The sequence below is a fragment of the Rhinatrema bivittatum genome, chromosome 1 (genome assembly GCF_901001135.1).
Source record: "Rhinatrema bivittatum chromosome 1, aRhiBiv1.1, whole genome shotgun sequence".
Taxonomy (NCBI): Eukaryota; Metazoa; Chordata; class Amphibia; order Gymnophiona; family Rhinatrematidae; genus Rhinatrema; species Rhinatrema bivittatum.
In genome coordinates, this window is record NC_042615.1 from 113,116,625 (window position 1) to 113,139,996 (window position 23,372).

The 23,372-nt window shown below is 42.0% G+C and overlaps 1 protein-coding gene across 5 annotated transcripts in view; it reads right to left on the minus strand.

Annotated features, from left to right (window-relative positions):
* LOC115079042 (NACHT and WD repeat domain-containing protein 2-like) overlaps positions 1-23,372 on the minus strand; it is a 247,792-nt gene that overhangs the window by 157,392 nt on the left and 67,028 nt on the right. For all 5 annotated transcript variants that reach the window (XM_029582083.1, XM_029582174.1, XM_029582254.1 and 2 more), the window contains exons 8-11: positions 19,314-19,762; positions 18,203-18,357; positions 15,313-15,521; positions 4,387-4,526 (exon numbers count right to left, since the gene is read on the minus strand). In XM_029582083.1, coding sequence (XP_029437943.1) covers positions 4,387-4,526; positions 15,313-15,521; positions 18,203-18,357; positions 19,314-19,762 — 953 coding nt within the window. The remainder of the gene's footprint in view (positions 1-4,386; positions 4,527-15,312; positions 15,522-18,202; positions 18,358-19,313; positions 19,763-23,372) is intronic.

Below are 23,372 nucleotides of genomic sequence, written 5' to 3' on the forward strand. Positions count from 1 at the left end.
TGAAGGGGAGTACCATGGGCCGTGGCAGCACCCATGCCTCCCAGGTCCTACCCACACAGGGGGGGGAAATCATTTTCTCAAGGCCTATAGGGTTTTTCTCTCTTCTGTTCACCAGTCCACTTACCAGTCAGTCAAAAACCACTCTGCTCATAAAGGCTGTAGTTCAAAACTAAGTTTTTACTGGTCTCTGACAGCAGGAACAAAATCCAAGCAGCATAGTGCACCAAATAGTTAAACAAATAAAGTCCAAAGAACTCAGCCTCTCAAAATGTTGCTCACCCTTAGCAGGTAATTTCTCTGAAGGAAGAACCCTCCTGTCTGGGATCTTCCTTGTATCTGTTTTGGATGCAGCTCTCCTTCTTTCTCTCTCCCAATTCTCTTCCATATTTCACAGCATATGAGCCTTTGGCTGATTCATTTTTTCAGTCAGAAATTCTCAGGACCCTTCCCTCAGATGGGCAGTTTTCTCTTTGAACTCTCACCAAGAACAATATACTTTTTCAGCTTCTGAAACACTCCCCTGGGACTGATGAGGAATTTGGACCTAATCCTTTCCTGACGCCCCACTCTCAGGATTCCCTCCACGACTACAAAAGACTTCTTCCTTCCTTGAAGAAGTCCACCCAGGCACCTTCCTAGGTCAGGAGCACTTCTGCTCCAGGCACCCTTCTGTGAGAGAGGGCTAACTCCAGCTCTTTTCCCTGTGGAGGGAAAAACCCATGCCAGCACTTCCCGAGTGGGAGATGCACTCCACCTTCACACTGGAAAGGCACTCTCATCTCCCCCTGCATTCACTCGGACAAAAGAATTTTATTAAATCTAGGACGCCTCCCACTGCAGAGTGTCAAATCTTCCTAAGCACACCTACTTTATTCTGACATCACTCCCGGGAACAGGGTCTGCAAGGGGCAATTACTAATGTAAGAGACACATTTGGGGGCCCTTACATTAAAAAATTAAGAGTTGATGAAATATTTATATATTTCCTGTAAAATCAGAAAAATCCGCAAAGTAGGAAATTGTAGTATTAGCTATGTAAGTTTAAATAGATTTCAAATCTGGCAGTGAATTTGAACAAGTTTTTCAGATTTTTGTGTCAATTCATTTTGAGTCTTTGGAAAATATGAAGCTGATTTATTCTGAATATTTTGGATACACCAGAACTTTTGGAATCTTGCAGATCCACTTTGGATTTTTCCCCAGATCTGCTAGAGAAAATTCCAATGTTTTTTTTTCTCATTGAACTCGAATCACACTGTATTTCGCCTGGTTCGATTTCAATTTACATAGTAACATAGCAGATGATGGCAGAAAAAGACCAATCAACCATCCAGGCTGCCCACTGCATTCCTGTTCACACTGCTAAGGATATGTCCCAGCTGCCAGTCAGAGAGTGTGACCGCTTGTAAAAAAAAAAATAATACTATATCCAGGACAGTTTCTCTCCTCGTCCTCATTTGTTTTCTACCTTCTTAGAGAGAAACATACCAGATCCCTTACTAAGTTCACACCCAAAAGCCTTCCCTTCCCATGTCTATTCACAAAACTTTGTAATAATTTAAATGACTCCCATGGCCATTGCCTGAACATCCAGCATCCTGGTCCCCCTGCGCAGCCTGCCAGAAAGACATGGCTACATGGTTGTTTGTGCTTCTGCTAGGACTTCTTTATTTGCTACCTTGAAATCATAGGATATAATTACCTTATTTTCTGCTTTGTGGTCAATCAGTGTCTCATCTCCTATCATATACCACTCTCTCAGATTTCTGCATAACTCTGCTTTTTTTCAAATTGAAACTTAGCTGCCAAGCAGAGTATCACTCCTTAGGCTTTCTTAAATCATGTCTCATTCATTCTGCTCCCTCTAGGGTGTCCTGTCTGTTGAAAACCTTAGTGTCATCCACAAAAAGACAAACTATTCCTTCTAACCCCTCTGCAATATCAGTCACAAAAATATTGAACAGAACTAGGCCCAGGACCAATTCTTGAGGCACTCTGCTCATATGGAGAATTTATAAATTCTAAATGAAAAAAAAATAGTCTATAAAATTTAGAGAAAATACTAACAATGCACTGGAAAAAGCATTTACTTAATTTCAAAAAACCTACTTCATATTTAAATTAGGAGATAAAGATGGGTGTCTGTACAACAGGTATTATATATGAGTATATTTTAAATTATATAATTGTAAAACACATTGAATGATTTTGATTGGAAAGGTGGTATATTGGTATTAAATTACATTAAATCACTTTTCTTTCTTCAAAGTGAACTCCATTTGCCGCCATGCTTTGTCATCTATCTCGAAATCAGTTTTTAATCCAGTCCATCACCTTGGGCCCTATTAATTTGCCCACCACCCAAGTCAGATTAATCAATCTGTAATTTCTAACCTCTCCCCTATTATTATTTTTATAAAATTGAGAGTCATCCTTCTCTAGTCTCAAAGAATCACTCCCCATCTTCCAAGATTCTTCAGTGGACCCCCAGAACCTCTGAGCTCCCATAATATCCTAGGCTTGATCCACTTCCAAATTTTCTAGTTCCTCATGAACTCTCTCTTCCATGAATGGTGGGGCACCTATCCCACTACCATATGTACCCTGGTCAAAAAATCAGTGGCCTTTCTCCAATCCCTTCTTCAGTGAATGCCAAACAGAAATATTTGTTTAACATTTCTACTTTTTACTTGTCTTCCTTCATAAATTTCTCCTTCTGTTCTCTCAATCTTGCAATTCTACCTCTGGCCTTCCTTTTTTCATTGACATACTGGACTTGAATGAAATGTCACCTCACTTTACTTCTTTAGTTATCTTTTCTTCTAGTTGTTCCCAAGCCTTTACACAGAATAATACTTGTCAGTTGTAAAAATATAAGCATTTTCATTGGCCGGGTTTGCATGAGTTTGGTACCTAACAGCTGTGGGTATATCTTTAAGACCACAGAACCTGTAGAGGATTATTTTACTTATATATTTCCTTTAAACACTTAGAGGTCCATATTCAGCCACTGGTCAACTGGTAATCTTAGCAGGATAAAGTAATCCAACTAATTTGGTTGGGATATTCAATGGTGCAGGCATGCTGCTGAATAGCTATATCAAAGTTAGCCAGATACGTGTAGCCGGCTACGTTTAGGACTGCGCTCATGCATTCCTAAATTTATCCAGCTGTTATAAGCATAATGCAGAAAACGGGAGTTATCCTGTTAACTCAGCTGGATAATATGGCTGGCCCCAGAAATCCCCAGACTGCCCCTGACCTGGCCAGATAAGTTTTTAACTGGATAATGACTTAGCCAGCTAAATCAGGGGCGGTCAAACTGGCAGGATTTTTAAATCCCATGGTATGTCTAGCTAAATCAGAACTTAACTGAACAAATTGCTTTAAATATGACCCTCATATTTCAAAATCTTTACCATATATTCTGTTTTGGTAATACCAGACTGGGTCAGAACGAGGGTTCATCAAGCCAGCATCCTGTTTCCAATAGTGGCCAATCCAGATTACAAGTACCTGGCAAGTACTCAAACATTAAATAGATCCCATTCTACTAATTCCAGTACTAGTAATGCCTATTCCCTAAGTCAAAGTGATTAATAGCAATTATTCAAGTCTTTTTTAAACCCAGCTACACTAACTGCCCTAACCACATCCTCTAGCAATGAATTCCAGAGATAATTGCACATTCAGTGAAAAAGAATTTTCACCGATTTGTTTTAAATGTGCTACTTACTAACTTCATGATGTACTCTGTAGTCCTTCTAGTATATGAAAGCTTAAATAACCAATTCACATTTACCCATTCTAGTCATCTCATGATTTTAAAGACCTCTATTATATCCCCTGTCAGCCATCTCTTCTCCAAGTTGAATAGCCCTAACCTCTTTAGCCTTCCCTCATAGGGGAGCCATTCCATCCCCTTTATCATTTTGGTAGCCCTTCTCTGTCCCTTCTCCAGTGCAACTATATCTTTTTGAGATGTGGCAACCAGAACTGCACACAGTGGAGTGATACAGAGGCATTATGACATTCTCCATTTTATTTACCATTCCTTTCCTAATACTACCTAACAATCTGTTTGCTTTTTTGACCGCCGCAGCACACTGAGCCGACAATTTCAATATATTATCCACTATGACACTTAGATCTTTTTTTTGGGTAGTAACGCCGAATATGGAACCTAACACTGCAACTACAACATGGGTTATTTTTCCCTATATGCATCACCTTGCACTTGTCCACATTAAATTTCATCGGCTATTCAGACCATTTGTATACAAGTACATCTGATGAATATTCATTGTGGATATCCTGAAAACGTGATCTCTTTTCTGCCCTTGCTGAGAACCCCAATCTGCTATGCTACTCACAGCACAGACTGACCTGTTAAACTGGGCAATCACAGTCTTCTGAAAATCACTGCACAGACGTTGCAAGTAATAGGCATGAGATCTGTTGTTGGAGGGATTGATCCCATCCCATCCCCAGCAAACATTGTACTCAAAAATATTGGTGTGACGGAGCTGTAAAGACAGAACATGCACATCAACTAGAAACACAATGTAAAAATATAATGGATGAAACCACATGCAGCTGATCAATATAAGTAAGATGGCATTACGGTATTTTGTTATGTTATAAATTTCATATTTTCTAGAAATGTTGTACCAGAGGCATAATTGTTTAATGATAATGTATATCACTGTATTTTGCAGTTTTATACTCACTACCTCAGGCAGTCTTTGACTGGGGAGGTGGTGTAAAAATCAACCAATCAATAACATTGAGTTGATTTTATCATCTGAAATATGCAACTTGGGGGTTGTGCTATATTCAACCTTGCCTTTAATTTTCAGGTTACTAAAGTAGCATAAAATGCAGGCTCATAGAGCTGCAGCTGCGGGGGACAAAAACAATTATAGGCTTCTGGAACTGTGGCTGCAGCCGCAGGAAAAGCAAAAAAAAAAAAAAAAAATGCGAAGCTGCTGTGATTAACACCCAGCCCCACAGCAGCTGTTCTGGCACACCGGGAATCTTCACCGAGCCTCTCCACTCATTTTGGGGGTTTTTTTTGTTTGTTTGGTTGGTTTTTTGCTTTTTCCGCAGCTGCAGCAGTGGTTCCAGAAGCCTATACTTCTTTTATTTTATTTTTTTGTCCCCGCAGCTGCAGCTCTATGGGCCTGAATTTTGTTTGGTCTTTGCCCTGCAGCATCTCTATGGGATTTTTCCCCCTCCCCTCACTAACATGGCAGTGGAAATGCTCCCGCTGTCTTTCCTCACCCAACTGAGTCTCTTTGCTATGGGAGGCAGCCAGCAGACATCCCACTGCTGCTTCACCACAGCTGAATGCCTCTCACCAATTTCTGCCAAGGGACCCCTTATAGTGAGGCTGTGGCAAAAAGTAACCCCACCCCCTTCATCAGGCCTGCCTACCTCTTCCCACACCAGGGCCATCAGCTTGTAGCCCTGCCTGGATCCCTTCTGACCATCAAAGTAAGTATACATTTTATTTTTTTACATATTCAGAGGGAGAAGGAGAGAATGGGAGTGTGGAAGGGAGCATGCATGTGTGTGTAAGTGTCAGCTGGTGCAAGGGAGAGCATATGTGTGTGTTGTAGCTTGTGTGAGGGAGCATGTGAGGGTAGGTGTCAGTGGGTGCGAGGGAGCATGTGAGTGTAGATGTTAGTGTTGCGAGGGAGTGTGTGTGTTAGGTGTCAGTGGGAGCAAGGGAGTGAGTGTGTGTAGGAGTCAGTTCAAGGGAGCGTGTAGATGTAGGTGACAGGAGGAGCAAGGGAGCGCATGTATGTAGGTGTTAGTAGGCGCGAGGGAGCATGTGTGTTTAGATGTCATTGGGTATGAGGGATCACATGTGTGTGTGTAGTCAGGGCCGGCGCGTCCATTAGGCGAACTTCAGCAGTTGCCTAGGGCGTCTAGCCGTAGAGGGCGCCGAAGAGAAGCCACATGGTGAAGGAAGCAGGGCCTATCCTGCTCGCGGCAAAGAGAAATAGAGACTGTGTGCTTCTCAGGGCCCTGAGAAGCACACAGTCGGCACCGAAACAGGTAGGGGAGGGCACAACAGGGAAGGGGGTGCGACCGGTAAGGGGGCGCGACCGGGGGGGGGGGTGGTGGAGGCAGCGCAAGGGTCACCTAGGGAGCCCAACACCCTTGCATTGGCCCTGTGTGCAGGTGTCAATGGATTTGACAGAGCATGTATATGTGTGTGTAGGTGTCAGTGGGTGCAAGAGAACATGTGTGTATATGTGTATCAGTGGTGTGAGGGAATGTATTTATATAGGTGTCATTGGGTGCACCCAATGACACCTATATATGTGATTGTGTGAGTGTGTGTGTGTGACTGTGTCAGTAAGTACAAGGGAGCATGTGTGTGTGTGTCAGCATGTGTGTGAGGGAAGAGAAAGTTTGTGCACTCCTTCACCCCCACTACTCCAGAACAATGTCAGGGTGACTGGAAAGTATAGAAAGCAGGGGATTTTAAAAAATTCTTATTATTTTTAATCTGATGTGTCTGCTGTTTTAAAATATTTTATTGGCTTTTGGGACATTTTTAAAAGTTTTATATGAGTTTAATTATTGGATAGTCAGTGTTTTGTAATACTTATCCCTTTCATTTGTATGGCTTTATTATTACTGACATATTTCTTGATTTAATTGTTTGATATTTTATGAGGAATGGTAATGTTTCTCTTTTTCCATTGTTGCACTGCATAGAGGATCTAACTTGTTGCAGTTTCCAATTTAGTTTTTGTCTGCACATTTCTATTTATACTTTATGGTCTCTTTGTTCTATATTTGGTGAGGGTCACTCTGTGTTCTACATGGGCTCTTAGTGATACTTTTACCTTATCAGACTGTACTTTGAATGGCTTTTTAAATGTAAAAACGATTATAAATTCATGATTTTTTATTGAGTGTGGGGGATGGGGAGGTCTGGGAGGTGCAAGGCTGATGCCTAATTCCTGGCTGCACCGGATCCATGTGCGAAAGCAGGATTTTGAAGCTGTGCTACTTTGGGTCGTGTGGCTCTCTCCAGTCTCAGCCAGAGTTCACTTTTCTTTTTAAGCCCTGGAGGAACTATAGATTAGTCTAGTCTCCCCTCCTTTAGAGTAGCTAGGCAGTTTAGAGCCCGGGGAAGCATAACAGCAGCAGCCTCTATTGCATTCAGCCAATGCGAATACACTGGAATGCGGGGGGGATTACAGAAAAGTGGAGGCAAGCTACAGTCAGAAAAAAGGATGGGATGAGCCAAGAGGAGGTGCCTGTGCAGTGTTGGAGAGGCTTCTGTAGGCTGGAGGATCCTCCCGAAAGAGGCAGTTGGCTGTGGAACCAGTGAGTCTCCTGAAGTGGGGGTGCAAAAAGAGGTGGGAATGGGAGAGGGAGAGGGCTGCTGCAGGCTAGGGAAGGACTGGCAGCAAGCAGAAACTTTTAAAATAATGATGTGGTAGTACTAGAGCGGAGGCACTCACTGTGTGAGCATATGAGCAGCAGCACAATGTTGGAACGTGTATGTCAGAGAGAGAGAGAGTGTGTGTGGGTGGGTATGTGTCTTTCTCCATGATATAGAAAGACCTCATACACATACTTTCTCTATGACACACATATACACTGAGAGTGACAGTGTGTGTGTGTGTGTGTGTGTGTGTGTGTCTGTCTTTGTGTCAGAGAGAGAGAGAGAGTGAGTGAGAGAAGACACCCACTACACCCTCTCTCGGATACAAAGTGGGTATCTGAAAGAGTGTATGTGGGTGTTTGTTCTGAGAGACACTGGCTGGCGGTGTGGTTGTCCCATTACTTTGCAACTGGTTCACAAACTTATTGGTTGACAAGAGACTTTAATACCAGACCAGGAATCCAAGATATAATTATGAGAGATGTAATTAGATTTGGGGGCAGATGGCAACTGATTGCATGGATAGAAGAGGGCACACAGCTCTGTTTGCTCACTCCTGGTCTAGGGTGTGTTCTACTACTTAGTTATTTTAGGGAAAATGTGAAGTTTAGGTTGGAGATTTTTTGGCTCAATTCTGCCAGGCTCCAAGTCACATGATGTACTTATGAAGGGTCAGTTTGGCATGCTTTTGGGATCTGTTGAAACTCATGCTGCAAACAAAATGCACAAGGGAGTAGGCCAGTTTTGAAAAAAAATTCCACGAGCTGATATTTTACTGCAATCCGCCCCTGGCCATTGCAAAAAGTATTAATAGTGGATAATTTTCAGGTTATTATTCAAGCTTTGGTTTTATCATACATTGATTATATTAATTCCTTTTATTATGCCAGCAAATTTGATAAAGGTTTTACAGTTGGAACAGAATGCCACAGTCCGGGATATTTTTAATTTATCCTGATAGACATCAGTTACACCTTATATGCAGCGACTTCATTGGTTACCTATCAGTTATAAGGTGAAATTTAAAATGCTTGTTACCACCTAAAAAGCAGTGCACAAGGTTTCCCATGGTCTAAGGGACAAGATTGAGGGGTATGTGCCAATGTGAGCTTTATGCTCCTCAGGGCAAGAACTACTGTCAGTCCCTGGTTTGCAAAAATATAAAATGCACAGAGCCAGAACAAAGGCTTTCTCGCTCTGTGCTCCAGTTTTATGGAATGATTTGTCAGTGGGCATGCGTAGAGAATCTGATTATTTAAAATTCAGAAATTAGTAAAGGCAGAATTATTCTGTCTGGCTTTTGCAGGAGGGGAGGCTGAAGCATAATTAGTTTTAACCATGGTTCAATGATAGCTCTAGGTGAAAATGATTACGTATGTATTCTTTATCATTTTAATATAGTTTTATTTTTATATTTGTATTAACTGTTTGTCAATATTTTGGGGTAGATTTTCAAAAATGGCGCGTTGGCGTACTTTTGTTGGCGCTCCAGGCGCCAACAAAAGTACGCGGGATTTTAGTAGATACGCGCGTAGCCGCGCGTATCCGCTAAAATCCTGAATCGGCGCGCGCAAGGCTACCGATTTCGTGTAGCCGGCGCGCGCCGAGCCGCGCAGCCTGCCTCCATTCCCTCCGAGGCCGCTCCGAAATCGGAGCGGCCTCGGAGGGAATTCGCTAATGCCCTCCCCTCAACTTCCCCTCCCTTCCTCTACCTAACCCACCCCCCCGGCCCTGTCTAAACCCCCCCTACCTTTGTTGGGGGATTTACGCCTCCCAGAGGGAGAAGTAAATCCCCCGCGCGCCAGCAGGCTGCTGGCGCGCCTAGACGCAACCCGGTTCCAGAGGGTGCGGCCACGCCCCCGGACCACCCCGGGCCGAAACCACGCCCCCGGGCCCGCCCCTGAAACGCCGTGTCCTGCCCCGAGAACGGCGCGCCGCTCGGCCCCGCCCCGACACGTCCCCCTCGGAAAACCCCGGGACTTACGCGAGTCCCGGGGCTCTGCGCGCGCCGGTAGGCCTATTGAACATAGGCGCACCGGCGCGCAGGGCCCTGCTCGCGTAAATCCGGGCGGATTTACGCGAGCAGGGCTCTTAAAATCCGCCCCTTTATGAATATATTTTGTAATCCACATTTGAATATTGAGAGAATTCACAGAATATAAATTTTTGATTAATAAATAAATAAAATAAAGGACCCAATCAGGTTAGGCCGGGCTGAGCTGATCCTTCCTCTCTCTCTCTCCCTCCCTCAGCAGGCCAAACTCTCTCCCTCCAACTAGAACCACCAAGGGGCAGATTCTCCCTTCCACCCAACTTCAAAAAAATTAGGCAGGCTGGAGCAGAACGTCCCACTCCCAAACCCATTCCCACCTTCTACCAGCCTTTACAAAAAAATACCATAGCCCTGAGCCTTCTAAATATTTGCTGACAGATGACAGTGGAGGGATCAATTGGCAGTGAAGGACTAAATAAATGAATATTAAGTGGACGACATTTAATATTAAATTATTCATTCCTTCACGGTCTGCTAATTGGATTCCCCACTGTCAGCTGTCTGAAAGGACCAATCCCCTTTCAGAAGGCTGTCTCTTCAGATTTCTGAAAGGGGATTGGTCATAGGAACTTTATCAACTGCCTCTGGCCAGGAGATAAATTTCCCACAGTAAAAGGAGGTGTGCTAGGAGCTTCTCCACTAAACACCTTCTTGCATTGCAGCATAATAGCCAATAAGCTTATTACCCTGCACTTTGGATAGAGTCGTGCTAATCTTGACACTGCTTTTTATTCCTGTTTTACTGCAAATTTTTTTTTTACACTAAAACCCTGGTTACATACTGAGGTTAGGTTAGCCTTGAAAAACACGCACTAAAACATTGCTGGGGTCAGGGTGGCTTATTACATCACCCCCACAGTTACTGCAGCCTATATTCAGTGCCCCTAGCCTCCCACTATTGTGTGATCCTGGGAGAAATCACGTAATTGGCTTGTTGCTACATATTTTATAATCTGCCACAGAATCAACATTTCTGAAAGCTTTAATTCCTCTTAATTCAATCTTTTAAATAAAGCTGCAGGGAGCCTGCCTGCCTTCAGTTTCATCTCTCTCTCTCTCTCTCTCTCTCTCTGCTTCTGCTCCAGCCCCTTCTCTCACAAGCAGCCTGCAGGAAACCTTCTTCTGTTGTTCATTCACACCTCCCGTCCTGTTCTGAAGTGAAGAGTGTGAGGTGTTATGGTTTTGGTTCAGGCGGTATGTAGAGAACAACACCACCCTTAGAGTGGCACAGGATGGAATGACAAAACTGAACCAAGGCTTGGACAGGCTGGTAAGGCTGGAGCAAGGCTTGGACAGGAACTGAAGCTTAGACAGGAATAGCGTACAGGTAAGACTGGAACTGAGGCATAGACAAGAACAGCGTGCAGATAATGCTGGAACTGAGGCGTAGACAGGAACAGCGTGCAGATAAGACTGGAACTGAGGCATAGACAGGAACAGCGTGCAGATAAGACTGGAACTGAGGCGTAGACAGGAACAGCGTGCAGATAAGACTGGAACTGAGGCGTAGACAGGAACAGCATGCAGATAAGACTGGAACTGAGGTGTAGACAAGAACAGCGTGCAGATAATGCTGGAACTGAGGCGTAGACAGGAACAGCGGGCAGATAAGACTGGAACTGAGGCATAGACAGGAACAGCGTGCAGATAATGCTAGAACTGAGGCATAGACAGGAACAGCGTGCAGGTAAGACTGAAACTAAGGCGTAGACAGGAGGAACAGCATGCAGGTAAGACTGGAATTGAGGCTTAGATAGGAACAGCATGCAGGATGGAACCGAAGCTTGGACAGGAACAGTGTGCAAGTAAGATAAACTGAGGCTTACACAGGTAAGACTGCTGAGGTTTAGACTTAATAAAGTTAACAGAGTTAGTGTTAAATCAAAATTTCTTCCATTTTGGTAAGGATATTTACTTACAGACTCATGGAGTAGAATTGGGTTTCCCATTAGCTCCAGATGTAGCCAATCTATTTGTTACTGTATTTGAAGAGGCAGTGGTGTATATATTTCTCAAGTTTTTCAACATGTGCACATGTTGACTAGATATATTGATGATATATTTTTTGTTTGGACGGACACAGAACAATACCTTTTGGAGTTTCATTCATGGCTTAATCAAGCTGATACAAATTTAAAATTTTCCATCACATATCACCGAGATCAACTGGCATTCCTGGACATTTTGATTAGGCGAACAGATATTGGGCTACAGACCACTCTGTTTTGTAAATCTACAGACAGAAATAACTTGTTGCGTTTTGAAAGTCATCATCCTAGACATTTTAAAGATGGGCTCCCTGTGGGGCAGTTTCTTCACATACACAGAATTTGCTCTGAGAATGAAGAGTCTTACAATCAGTCTCTTCGGTTGTCAACGAGGTTGCGGCATAGAGGTTACCCTAAAAAGGTCATTAAAAAAGCCTTTACATGTGCATGTTTTTCAGATCGGGATCAACGTTTGCAATACAAAGCTAAATCAAATGTTGGAGCAATAGTCTGTGTGTTGAAACACACAAACTTTACTAAAAGCATTAAGGAAATTATACAGCGGAATTAGCATGTATTAAGTATACATGAGGTCTTCAGGACTTCTCCAATGTTTTCGTACACAAGAGGATCTAACATTAAGCAGCATATAGTGAAAGCTGCATTGGCAGAGAGACCACAGTCACCTGCAGTAAATGCAGGGCATGCAGCATGCACAAAATATGATTTTTGTGATTCTACCGTAGCAGGAACATCATGGAAGGATCCCAATACAGGATACATGGTTATATACAAATAAGGCACTGATTGCAATTCAAATTATGTTGTTTATGCACTTTTATGCCCATGTCAGAAATTGTACATAGGGCAGACATCTTATAAAATTAGAATTCGTTTAATAGAGCATTGTAGCAGAGTCACTGCGAAGGGCCTCAAAGCACCTATGGTATTACATTGTGTATTGGAAGGACATTCCTTTGAAGAATTTAAATGGACTGTATTAGAACACATTCTGCCGCTAAAACGAGGGGGAGATCGAAACGCTAAGTTAAATTTACGGGAAAATTTTTGGATTCACAAATTAAACACAGTGGAGCCTAGAGGTCTGAATGATAAAATTGATTGCTATACACTCATTTATTAAGATTTATTAAGATTTACTTCATTAAGGAATTTCACCTTTTTTTTATACTGGTGAAACATTTGGTTTGGACCTGTGATTGACATTGCGTGTTTTCGCGGGCTTTCTGGGTATAAAATGGCGGTTTTTAAATTAACTCGCATCAGACACCGTGAAGATTACTAAGAGGGTGACATCGCAAAGACGTTCAGAGCACCATGCGTGAAAATTAAAGTGAGAACTTATATCTTGTACAGCCTTGCACCTTTAATAAGCTGGACTTTTATGAATAGTCATATTTAATATAAAAAGAAAAAATCATTGATGTTTTGGTATAGGAGCTGAGCTGATTGAATAATATTCTCGTTAAGAATGCAAGGATACAAGGAGTTAGCTGCAACCCCTGAAGGAGGAGTACTCTCCGGAACGCTGCAGTGTCGGGTGTTGAAGACGGAGTGGGAGCAGAGAAATTTCATATGTGTAAATTCTTTACCATAAGAGGGATCCAAGCATTGTTTCTGGAATAAGTACACAGCCACAGCCAAGAGATAAGTGTATTCTGAACAAATTGCCTATTAAGAGTATTTTTGAAGAAAAAAGGAAAAAGAGCAAAATGGTCTTGATAAGAGTTTTGGAAAGACTATTTAAAAAGTGTTTTATCAAGTGACTGATGATTACTACATTTTTAAGCACAGAAAACTTTTGTTGATGGGTTGCCAGATAAGGAATACGAGGTGAACCCAGTGCTTTATGATGGTCACTTGGATACACATATGATTTAAATAGTCCACTTAGAAGTTTTATGTAAGAAATAGTTTTGATTCATGATAGTTGATTTTTCTTACAATTAGAGGTTTCAGTAACAGAGGTTTAGATTGGAACAGCATGCTGGTAAGACTGAAACTGAGGCTTGGACGAAGACAGGACAGGACAGGGCAAAACAAGGACAACACAGGACATGGAACAGAAAAGCCCAAAGGCAGTGTTAGGCAGAAAGGGCCACAAGGGGCAAGATGAGCAGAGGCCTAGATAGGCTACAGAGCATGGCAAATTGTAAGAAGGCCCTTAGGCCAGATGGCAAGGAGCAGGAAGGCCCTTAGACAACAAGGAAGACAGGAAGCAAGAAGGCCGGATGGCTTCAAGGCAAGACCCCCCCCCCCCTCGAAGCCCATCCCCCCCCCCCACTTCCTATCCCCTTCCTTTAATCCTTACCCACTCTGATCCCTTTTAACCTTTCTTTTTCGAATATAATATGTATCCTGATGTTTCCTCAATTCGCATATGTTAAGATACTAACTACCATTTGAATCTTGTAAACCGCTGTGATGGCTTCACCGAACGACGGTATATAAAGCTCAACAAATACATAAATAAATAAATAAATAAATAAATGCTGGATTGCCATAAGGCAAAACAAGGATAGGCCTGGGGAGGTCACAAGGCAAGAGTGGCTAGGGCAAAGAGCCAAGAGTGACTCTATGCAGAAGCATCTTGGGTTTGGTAAGGCAAGGTTATGTAGGGCTGGAGTCTGGGTGTGGTGCAGCCAGGAAAGAGGAGTTTTGCCAGCCTGGAGTGTATGCTCATTGAAGCCCCCTAGTGAAAGGAAGGCTGCAAGGTTATAGGTCCCTCCCACTCTTGTTTCATGCACAAAACATTACCCTCTATACCAGGGGTGGGCAATTCCGGTCCTCGAGGGCTGCAAACCAGTCGGGTTTTCAGGATACCCCTAATGAATATGCATGAGAGAGACCTGCATACACACTGCCTCAGTTGTATGCCAATCTATTTCATGCATATTCATTAGGGGTATCCTGAAAACCCGACTGGTTTGCAGCCCTCGAGGACCGGACTTGCCCACCCCTGCTCTATACTGACTACTCCCTTGGGTTTTTGTGACCCAGATGCATTACCCTGCATTTTTTAGTATAAAATCTTAGCTGCTCATCGTGTGCGGTCTGATTCTTAATGTTTGATGTGGTGATTGTTAAAATTCTAAAGTGAACTTGTCATTGAACTGGTTATGTGCAACAGGGTGGGAGGCGTGTATTTGTCTGACAGTGTATCTTTCATTATATATATATATATATATATATATATATATACACATTGTACACTCCATTTGGGGGGGGAACTGTGTAAAAGAAAATGGAATTATTGTGTACTTTTGCTTAGTGTACATAAGAAACGAATGCACACTGAGTGTGGCAGTTTTGTTGTGTTCTTAATAAAAATGTTTAAACAAATCTTAGCTGCCAAACTCTTGACAATTTCTCAAGCTTCACTAGATACCTCTTCATGTTTTCAACATCTTCCAGGGTTTCTATCTTCATATAGATTTTGGTATTATCCACAAAAAGGCAAACTTTTCCCAATAGTCCTCCCTCAATATACTTTATGAAAATATTGAATAGAACTGGATCAAGGACCAATCCCCATGGCACAGTACTGGTAACCCCTCTTTCCTTGGAGTGAACAATAAAAGGCCCAAAACCTAAAAGGCTCCATGGCCTAAATAGAGAAAAGGGTAGCTGACCCTTTACTCTTATCTGGCCATAGAGGCCTTTTGGTTTTGAGCAAATTTAATGATTTGTGATTCATCCACTAGACAGTTTCCTTTAGCATAGAGTTCATTTTGCTTGATCAAAAGCAACAACATAATAACTCTTGTTCCATGAAGTGTGACTGTTTATAGCTTTGCCCAGAATCCTGAACTGGATATTATATACAGTAATGAACATACCCTGGTGTGAATGCTTTCTATGAGATTCTGGTGCGCTAGGTACAGCTCTTTGTTGATCTCTGGTTTCAGTGGAAAGATGTCAATATACTCTGAGGACTTTTCATTCGACAAGTTGAACTGCAAATCAGTGATGGTTCTCTTAAAGCCATGGCAGTGATCTTCTGGGGAACCCTGAACCTGGAGTCCTTGATCAAGTTCTTGCTGTAGAACTTAGATCAGAGAGAAGAACACAAAAAAATTTGATTCGATTTTGAAATTCCTATTTTATGACCATTATAAATAATCAAATAACATGATGAGTGTGCTGAAGATTCTGGTAGCTTCCAGGACAAATTGCCAAAACTCCTGGAGCAATCCAAATGGCTTCTATAGAAATGCAAGAAATAATAGACATCCAGTCACATTAATCCCTCTGCTTTGTGTCTACATTTCTTAGCCTATTGGATTCTTTGAATTACTTGGCTCCATTAAGTGGACTGTAAAGAGTTGAAGAAAATAGTGCTGGGAAGTTGGAGAGTAGGCCTGCTTTTCTCAGACCTTGCACTTATTGAATGACAGCTAAGGCAGGGACACTAAATTCAAGGTCTAGAAATTTTTAGGTACTCCTATAATGTCTTGAAATGCCAACTTCTGAACATTTTTGCCACTTCTCCGACTGTATTTTAGCTGGATAATTCATCTGACTAAACTTTAGCTGGATAAAAAGAGGCATTCTGAGGGCAGAGTTACTTTGCCCACTGAAGGTAACTGAATAATGTCTGTATTCAGTGTTATCCGGTTAACTTATCCAGCTAGCTCTAGGACTGTTTTTTCAGCAGACCTAAAAGTAAGTCATATAAATGAAAAATCATGAAAACAACAAGGGGCTTGGTCGTTCTGGAGGGAGGGGAGTTAGTGTTGGAGGGATACAGGATACATGGGGAGAGGGTGAGGCAGGGAGGAGAATGGGAATGGGCTATAATACCATGGCAAGGAGAGATTTTTTTTCCCAGTTTAAGGGTTTGGGAGCGTACTTCTGGGTAGCAGTGGTCCTTCTTTTTAATTTGGCCAGGGGAATTGGATGGCGATGAGAGGTATAAGGAGGTTTCCAGGGAGGTAGCGGTCCTTATTTTTAATTTGGCCATGGGCATTGGGCAGTGAAGAAAGGTGCTCAGGGGCTTCTGGGGGGTGCTGCTAACTTTTTGATTTTTATACACTAGTGAGAGGAGTTGTGGCACTGGAGCTCCTGATGTAGAGTTTACATTTAGCTGGTTAGCACTGATTCCAGGGAGGTCCATATTCAGTAAGCCAGTGATTAGCTAAAGCAAGGCATCCCCAACCTGTCATGGGAAGCCCACAGCCAGTCAGGTTTTCAGAATATCTACAATAAATATGCATGAGATAAATGTGCAAACAATGAAGACTCAGTATATAGAATAGCCACTGCTATTAGGAATGGTAACATGGAATAGACTTAGTTTTTGGGTAATTGCCAGGTTCTTATGGCCTGGATTGGCCACTGTTGGAAACAGGATGCTGGGCTTGATGGACCCTTGGTCTGACCCAGTATGGCATTTTCTTATGATTTATCTCATGCATATTCAGTATGGATATCCTAAGAAGAACCCAACTAGCTGTGGGACAGATTTGGGAAGCCTTGAGCTAAAATTACCCAGATAACTTTATCTGGGTAACTTTAGCTGAGTACATTCAGCAGGAAACTTGACCCACTGAATATTCAGCTGACGTTATCCTGGTAACTTTACCCTGCTAACCTTGCCACTGGCCAGCTCAGTGTAACTGAGGTTATTTGGCTCTCTCTCCTGTCTAAGATACTGCCTTGTACTTCCCATGCAAAACTGAGAGTTAGAGGTTGAAATCCTAGAATAAAGAGGGTAGGGAGAAAGAAGAAGGGAGGGGAAGAATGAAGGGCAAAAAATAAAAAGGAGAAGAAGGAGGGAATAACCATGCCGGTAATCATTTGGTCTTCCTTCCACAAGAGGAATGGAAAGAGAATGCGTATAGGAGGTGAAGGGAAAAGGAAAGAAGTAGAGATTGATAAAGGAAAGGAAATAAAATATGGGAGAGAGAGAGAGAGGGAGAGGGAGAGGGGGAGGGGGAGGGGGGGGGAGGGAGAGAGAGAGAGAGAGAGAGAGAGAGAGAGAGAGAGAGATACCTATCTAGCCATAATGCCCTCATGCTAGATAGGTATTTATATCTCTATGGTAAGCCCCCCTAGAACTTGAGGTGAGGTTTAGATATTAGTGTAGGGGTTAGGGGCCACTTTGACATTCAAAGTGAGATGTACGAACAGAACAGTGCTTTCTTGTGAAGATTTGATGACCTTCGGAGTGAAGAAACTCACCCAAAGATGAGATGTGTGCAATGTTCTCTCAACCTAGCTTGATGTTACCCAGGTAGAGAATCCATCAAGCTAGGTTGAGAGAACATTGCACAAATCTCATCTTTCTCTCTCTCAATTGTTTATGTAAGTTTATTTTACTGATGCATTCGTTTCTGGATGATTAGATTCATGATGTATTGATTTGGGTTTATTATTACTGTACTTTTTTTTTTTTAACTTTTTTGGGTTGTTCTTAAAACCTCTTTGGGTTATTCTTTGGTACAAGGAAAGTGATCTAGAAATGTTAATTTTCACAATGTAAAACAGCATAACATCTGATACCACCTCAGATTCCTAGAATTACACAAGGAATGGGATGATGATATCCAAATCCAAATGGTTGAGGGTTTTTTTTTTTTTTCAAAACACAATTTATTGATGCTATGAATGTAACATAGACCATGTTTGTTCTTGAGATGCTTAATGGCTTATTCAAACATTATTATACATAACAAATACACTCTGCTACAGAAAGCTTTTTACATCGCATTTCGATACACATCTCACCTGTTTTAAGGAGTTCTGTAGCAGCCTTCTCACCCAGAGCCACTGGAGCATACTCCTGAAAGATGTCAAGCAGATTCTGGACAGAGATCAGCCATTTGTTCTTGGCTTGCTGCCTGCGCACAGGGTCCTTGCTGAATACATCTGCATAGACAGTGCTGTGTGAAGTGGGAGGGATGGATTCACAATTAATAATGGAGCATATTTTCAAAAAGCAAATAATATGAAACAATAAACTTGGTGATATTTTACTACAGTGTTATTTACAATGAGATTTTTCTTTATCTTTTTATATTTTTAGGTGTGACCATAACATTAGATTTATCCTGATTCTATAGATGGTCGCAAGCTGCTGCATACATGTTACACAGCTATTTCCATTTTAGTGGGGGCATTTTGCACCCTGTATTGAGGACTATAACTAAAGAAACTTTTTTCCAACTACTATAGTCATGCAGAACTGAAGTCCTCTCTTTAAAATTGACCTTTTCAGAGATGATCAATTTTTGTATCTCCAAGATATCTTTCCCTTCCTTTGGACTTTTACTTTCATTATCACTGCGTCCAAGCTTATCTTCAGCAGTGAAAGGTTTGAGAAAGCAACCTTGTACTATCTATCACTTTAATAATAAAATATGTTTAATAAATTTCAAGCTGTATTTATGCAATCTCATACCTAACTCAGAGTAGTACATAAATTGCTCAAAATAACAACTTGACCCTTTCTTGAGTCTATTGTTTTCTCCTTTCTATAGGTCCATGTTTTTAATCCAATGTATTTATTTTATTTTTGTACTTTTATGAAATAACAGGTTGACATCCTTTATTATGGTAACAATCCCACTATTTTTGTAAATCTCCATTGCACCATATTCTGAGTATATGGACCAGTGTGAGGTTGTCATGGGGTTCTGATTATGATCAGCATCTTCATCTTCTTAGTTTTGCATTCACTGATATAGATAAAGCTTTTACAAGTTTATCTACAGTTTTACAAAATATTTAATTTTCCTCAGTAGTGAAATCAAAATCATAATAGAAAGGAAATCTTAATTAATTTGTTTTAACAATCAGAGAACTTTCAAGTAGAATGAAATACTACATAAATGTTGACCTGATAGGCTGAAGCTTGTAGACAGTGGGGACACAATTGTCATCCATTCTGTACCACTGAGAAAGAAGATTCATTTCTTTATCATATGTAATGGCAGTCTTATTTTGTTTGAGTTGAGGAATAGCAATATAGTGATATTCATCTGAACCACGATTTGACTTTGGTTTTGAATTGTAATTGGTATCAGCTATGCTTGTTTTAAGGTCTGAGTTCTCAGCTTCTGGTATGTTTGGCTTAATAGTGGTCTGGTTATAATCCAGATTGATATCTGCATTCATGTTCATGGATGGTTCGTCTGTTCCTCCATCATGTGTAAGATTGGATGCAATCTTCTTCTGCTTGACTGCCTCCAGCCTCATTCTTTCCACTACGTCTTTAATTGCTTCAAAGTCTGCCTTTAACAGGGTCACTGGAACAACAGGATAATCATGCTTTTGTCCAATGAAAAACTGAAAAACAAAATTTTACGAGATAGAAAATAACAAAATATGCATGCAATGACACATACATGATGGTTCAAAATATGATGTAATCTACAGGATAAAACATTTAACTTTGATGAGTCAGAAGATTTACAAGAACATTCAGCCCGGCGCCGCGTACCTAAGGAGCGCGACAAAGGGTTCGTCTCAGCCCCGAGGAAGCCCCGAGGCTACCTCCCGGTCCACAGTCCGACTCTATTATTCATACCATCCTCATCTGCCCACCTACCTACATAACATCAGCACCAACAAATCAAAAAGCACAAACATCACTAAAACGGCTTTAATATTCAAGCCCTAGCTACCTGCAAAGATCTTGCAAACCACACACAGGCAGTGGCTCCCAAGACTCCAAGCTCCAGATCTGCGCAATCCAAGCCATCCTCACAACGAAAGCTCGTGGAATTACCATAATTTGCCAGCAGACTCCTCAGAGGAACTTTATAGATCCCATTAAACGTCCGCCCAATACCATCAGGTTCTGCAGTCACTCAACATTCGCCCATCATTCTCCGGACTGCACTCGCCCAACATACACACATCATTCACCCAGCACGCTTCTAACTACATCCGCCCAGCATTCTTCAAACCGCATTCGTCCAGCACTCATCCGACTGCATTCGCCTTGCACTCCTTCTGACCGTAAGATTTCTTCAGTCTTCCACTTCAACCACCTACATCCTAACATGCACTCCCTCACAATTCCCATCATCCACAATCCCAAATGGAGAACACCAAAGCCCCCTACCCCCCCCCCCCCATCACAATCGTCAACAGAGGCTCAGGCCCATCTTGCTGACACCGGTCACTCAATTCCTTGGACTAACTCTCTTCTCACTCACATTGGTTAATGCGCAATCGATCTCTAAGAAAAGTCATATATTCAACGACTACCTATCCGATACAAAACCTGATATCTGTGCTATCACAGAAACCTGGTTAAAACCCTCTGACACTGCTCTAATAAATCAGCTTCCCATCCAGGATTACGATGTTCTCTCTATTCCCAGACCCAAAAAAAGAGGAGGTGGACTTCTCCTTGCAGCCAAAAAAACGCTGGGTCTGACATTGCAGACTTCCAATATCATATCAAAGATTGAATTTGCCCTATTCAACTCAAAACATCTGACGATCGGCCTAATTTATGCTCCCCCCGGATTACTTGAAGCAGACCCATCCTATATCATAGAGCTTACAGCAAAACACCTAAATTCCAGTAAACCTACCATCCTTTTGGGAGATTTTAATCTGCACGTAGATATCCAACCTCATTCTACCAACTGTAAAACTCTTCTCTCCTCTCTCAACAATATGGGTTTCAGACAAATAGTGACTGAACCAACTCACAAAGCAGGCCATACGCTGGACCTTATCTTCATAAATGAAGGAATCACAACCCACACCACTCCAACTTGCACTCTGATACCGTGGTCAGACCACCGAATCATATCATCGGTGTTAAAAATAAAAGAACTTCCACCACAATCCACTCAACCAATAACTATATCGTTCAGGAAACAGTGCTCAGGAGACCAACTCAGTGAACACCTTGCTAAGGAACTAGAGCACCTAGACCTCTCCGACGCAAACTCAGCAACTTCATCATGGACCAACATCACTAAAAAGGTTGCAGATCAAATATGCCCCATGACAACTAAATCTATCAATCCAAACAAAGACAACAGGAGACCCTGGTTCACACCGGAGCTAAAAAAACATAAACACGAGTTGAGATGCAAGGAACAAAATTGGTGAAAAAATCCATCTTCAACCACCCTCCTCATCTACAAATCATGCCTTAATTCATACAGAAACAACATCAACACAATAAAGAGAATATTCTTCTCCAAAAAAATCCACCACCTCATTTTCGATTCAAGAGCTCTTTTCTCCTATGTATCATCCCTCACAAAACCCCCGGCGACTACCATTCCAGACGATCAAGCACTAAATAAAGCGAACGAGCTGGCAGACTTCTTTGACAACAAAATCACCTCACTCCTAGCCCCCCTCAAGGGACCATCTACACATCCAAACCACGTATTTGGTTTACAACCACTACTCCCAATAGATCAACAACCATCGCAACCAACCGTCCAACAACTTAACACCTCACTAACAATACTCACTTTTGAGCCCACATCCACATTAGAAATAGAGAATATCCTCAAGAAGATAAAACCATCCTCCCATCCATCAGACCATATTCCATCCAACAAACTGAGTCTGATCACCAACACCATAGCCAAACCTTTAGCAGATATCATTAACTGCTCTCTCACCCAAGGACATGTCCCGAACCAACTTAAGTTAGCCATTCTCAAACCGCTTCTCAAAAAACCCAACTTGCCCACCTCAGACCCAGCTAACTTTAGACCCATAGCAAACCTCCCTATGATTGCCAAAGTTATGGAGAAAGTTGTCAACAAACAACTTACAGAATTTCTTGACGAAAACAATATCCTCACCTCAAACCAATTTGGCTTTCGTAAGTCTATGAATACCGAATCGCTATTAACATCATTATTAGACACTATCATCTTCAACCTAGAAAAGGGCCAACCTTGCCTCCTCGCTCTCCTGGATCTCTCATCAGCATTTGATACCGTAAACCACACGTACCTCCTGCAACGCCTAATAGACATCGGCATTACAGGAGCAGCTCTTAACTGGTTCAAATCATTTTTGGAGAACAGATCATACAAGGTCAAGATAAATAACAAAGAGTCCCACACCATCAAATCCAAGAGGGGGGTACCGCAAGGATCATCCCTCTCTCTGACTCTTTTCAATATTTATCTGCTCCCGCTCTGTCAACTACTCACTAACCTTAAACTAAGGCATTACCTATACGCGGATGATATTCAAATCCTCATCCCTATAGAAGATTCCCTACACAAAGCCATATCATTCTGGAATAAATGTCTGTCAGCTATCAACAATCTACTCACCAGCCTCAACTTGGTTCTAAACAAAAACAAAACCGAAATCCTCATTATAGCACCGGAAAACTATACCCCCTCCTCACATTCTAACACTAACCAACATCCGGACACCGCAGGGCTCTCCACCACGCAACAAGTTAGAGACCTGGGAGTCATCATAGACAGCAGACTCAGTCTCAACAAATTCGTCAACAATACAACAAAAGAATGTTTCTTTAAACTTCAAACAATAAAGAAACTCAAACCACTCCTCCTTTACAGAGACTTCCGCATGGTTTTACAAGCCATCATACTCCCAAAGCTGGATTACTGTAACTCTCTCCTCCTAGGCCTACCAGCATGCACCACCAAACCACTTCAGATGGTCCTGAACGCCTCCGCAAGAATTCTCTCAAATGCCAAAAAAAGAGATCATATCACCCCAATCCTCCACCACCTCCACTGGCTTCCGATTAAATACAGGATCCAGTTCAAGTCTTTAATGATGATACATAAGGCCTTACACAACATCACACCTCTCAACTTAACATTTCAAATTCAACTACACTCATCCGTGAAACCAACCAGAAGCGCTTATCAGAACAGACTAATCACACAACCGGCGAAATCCGCTCTGAGGAAACGTGCACTAT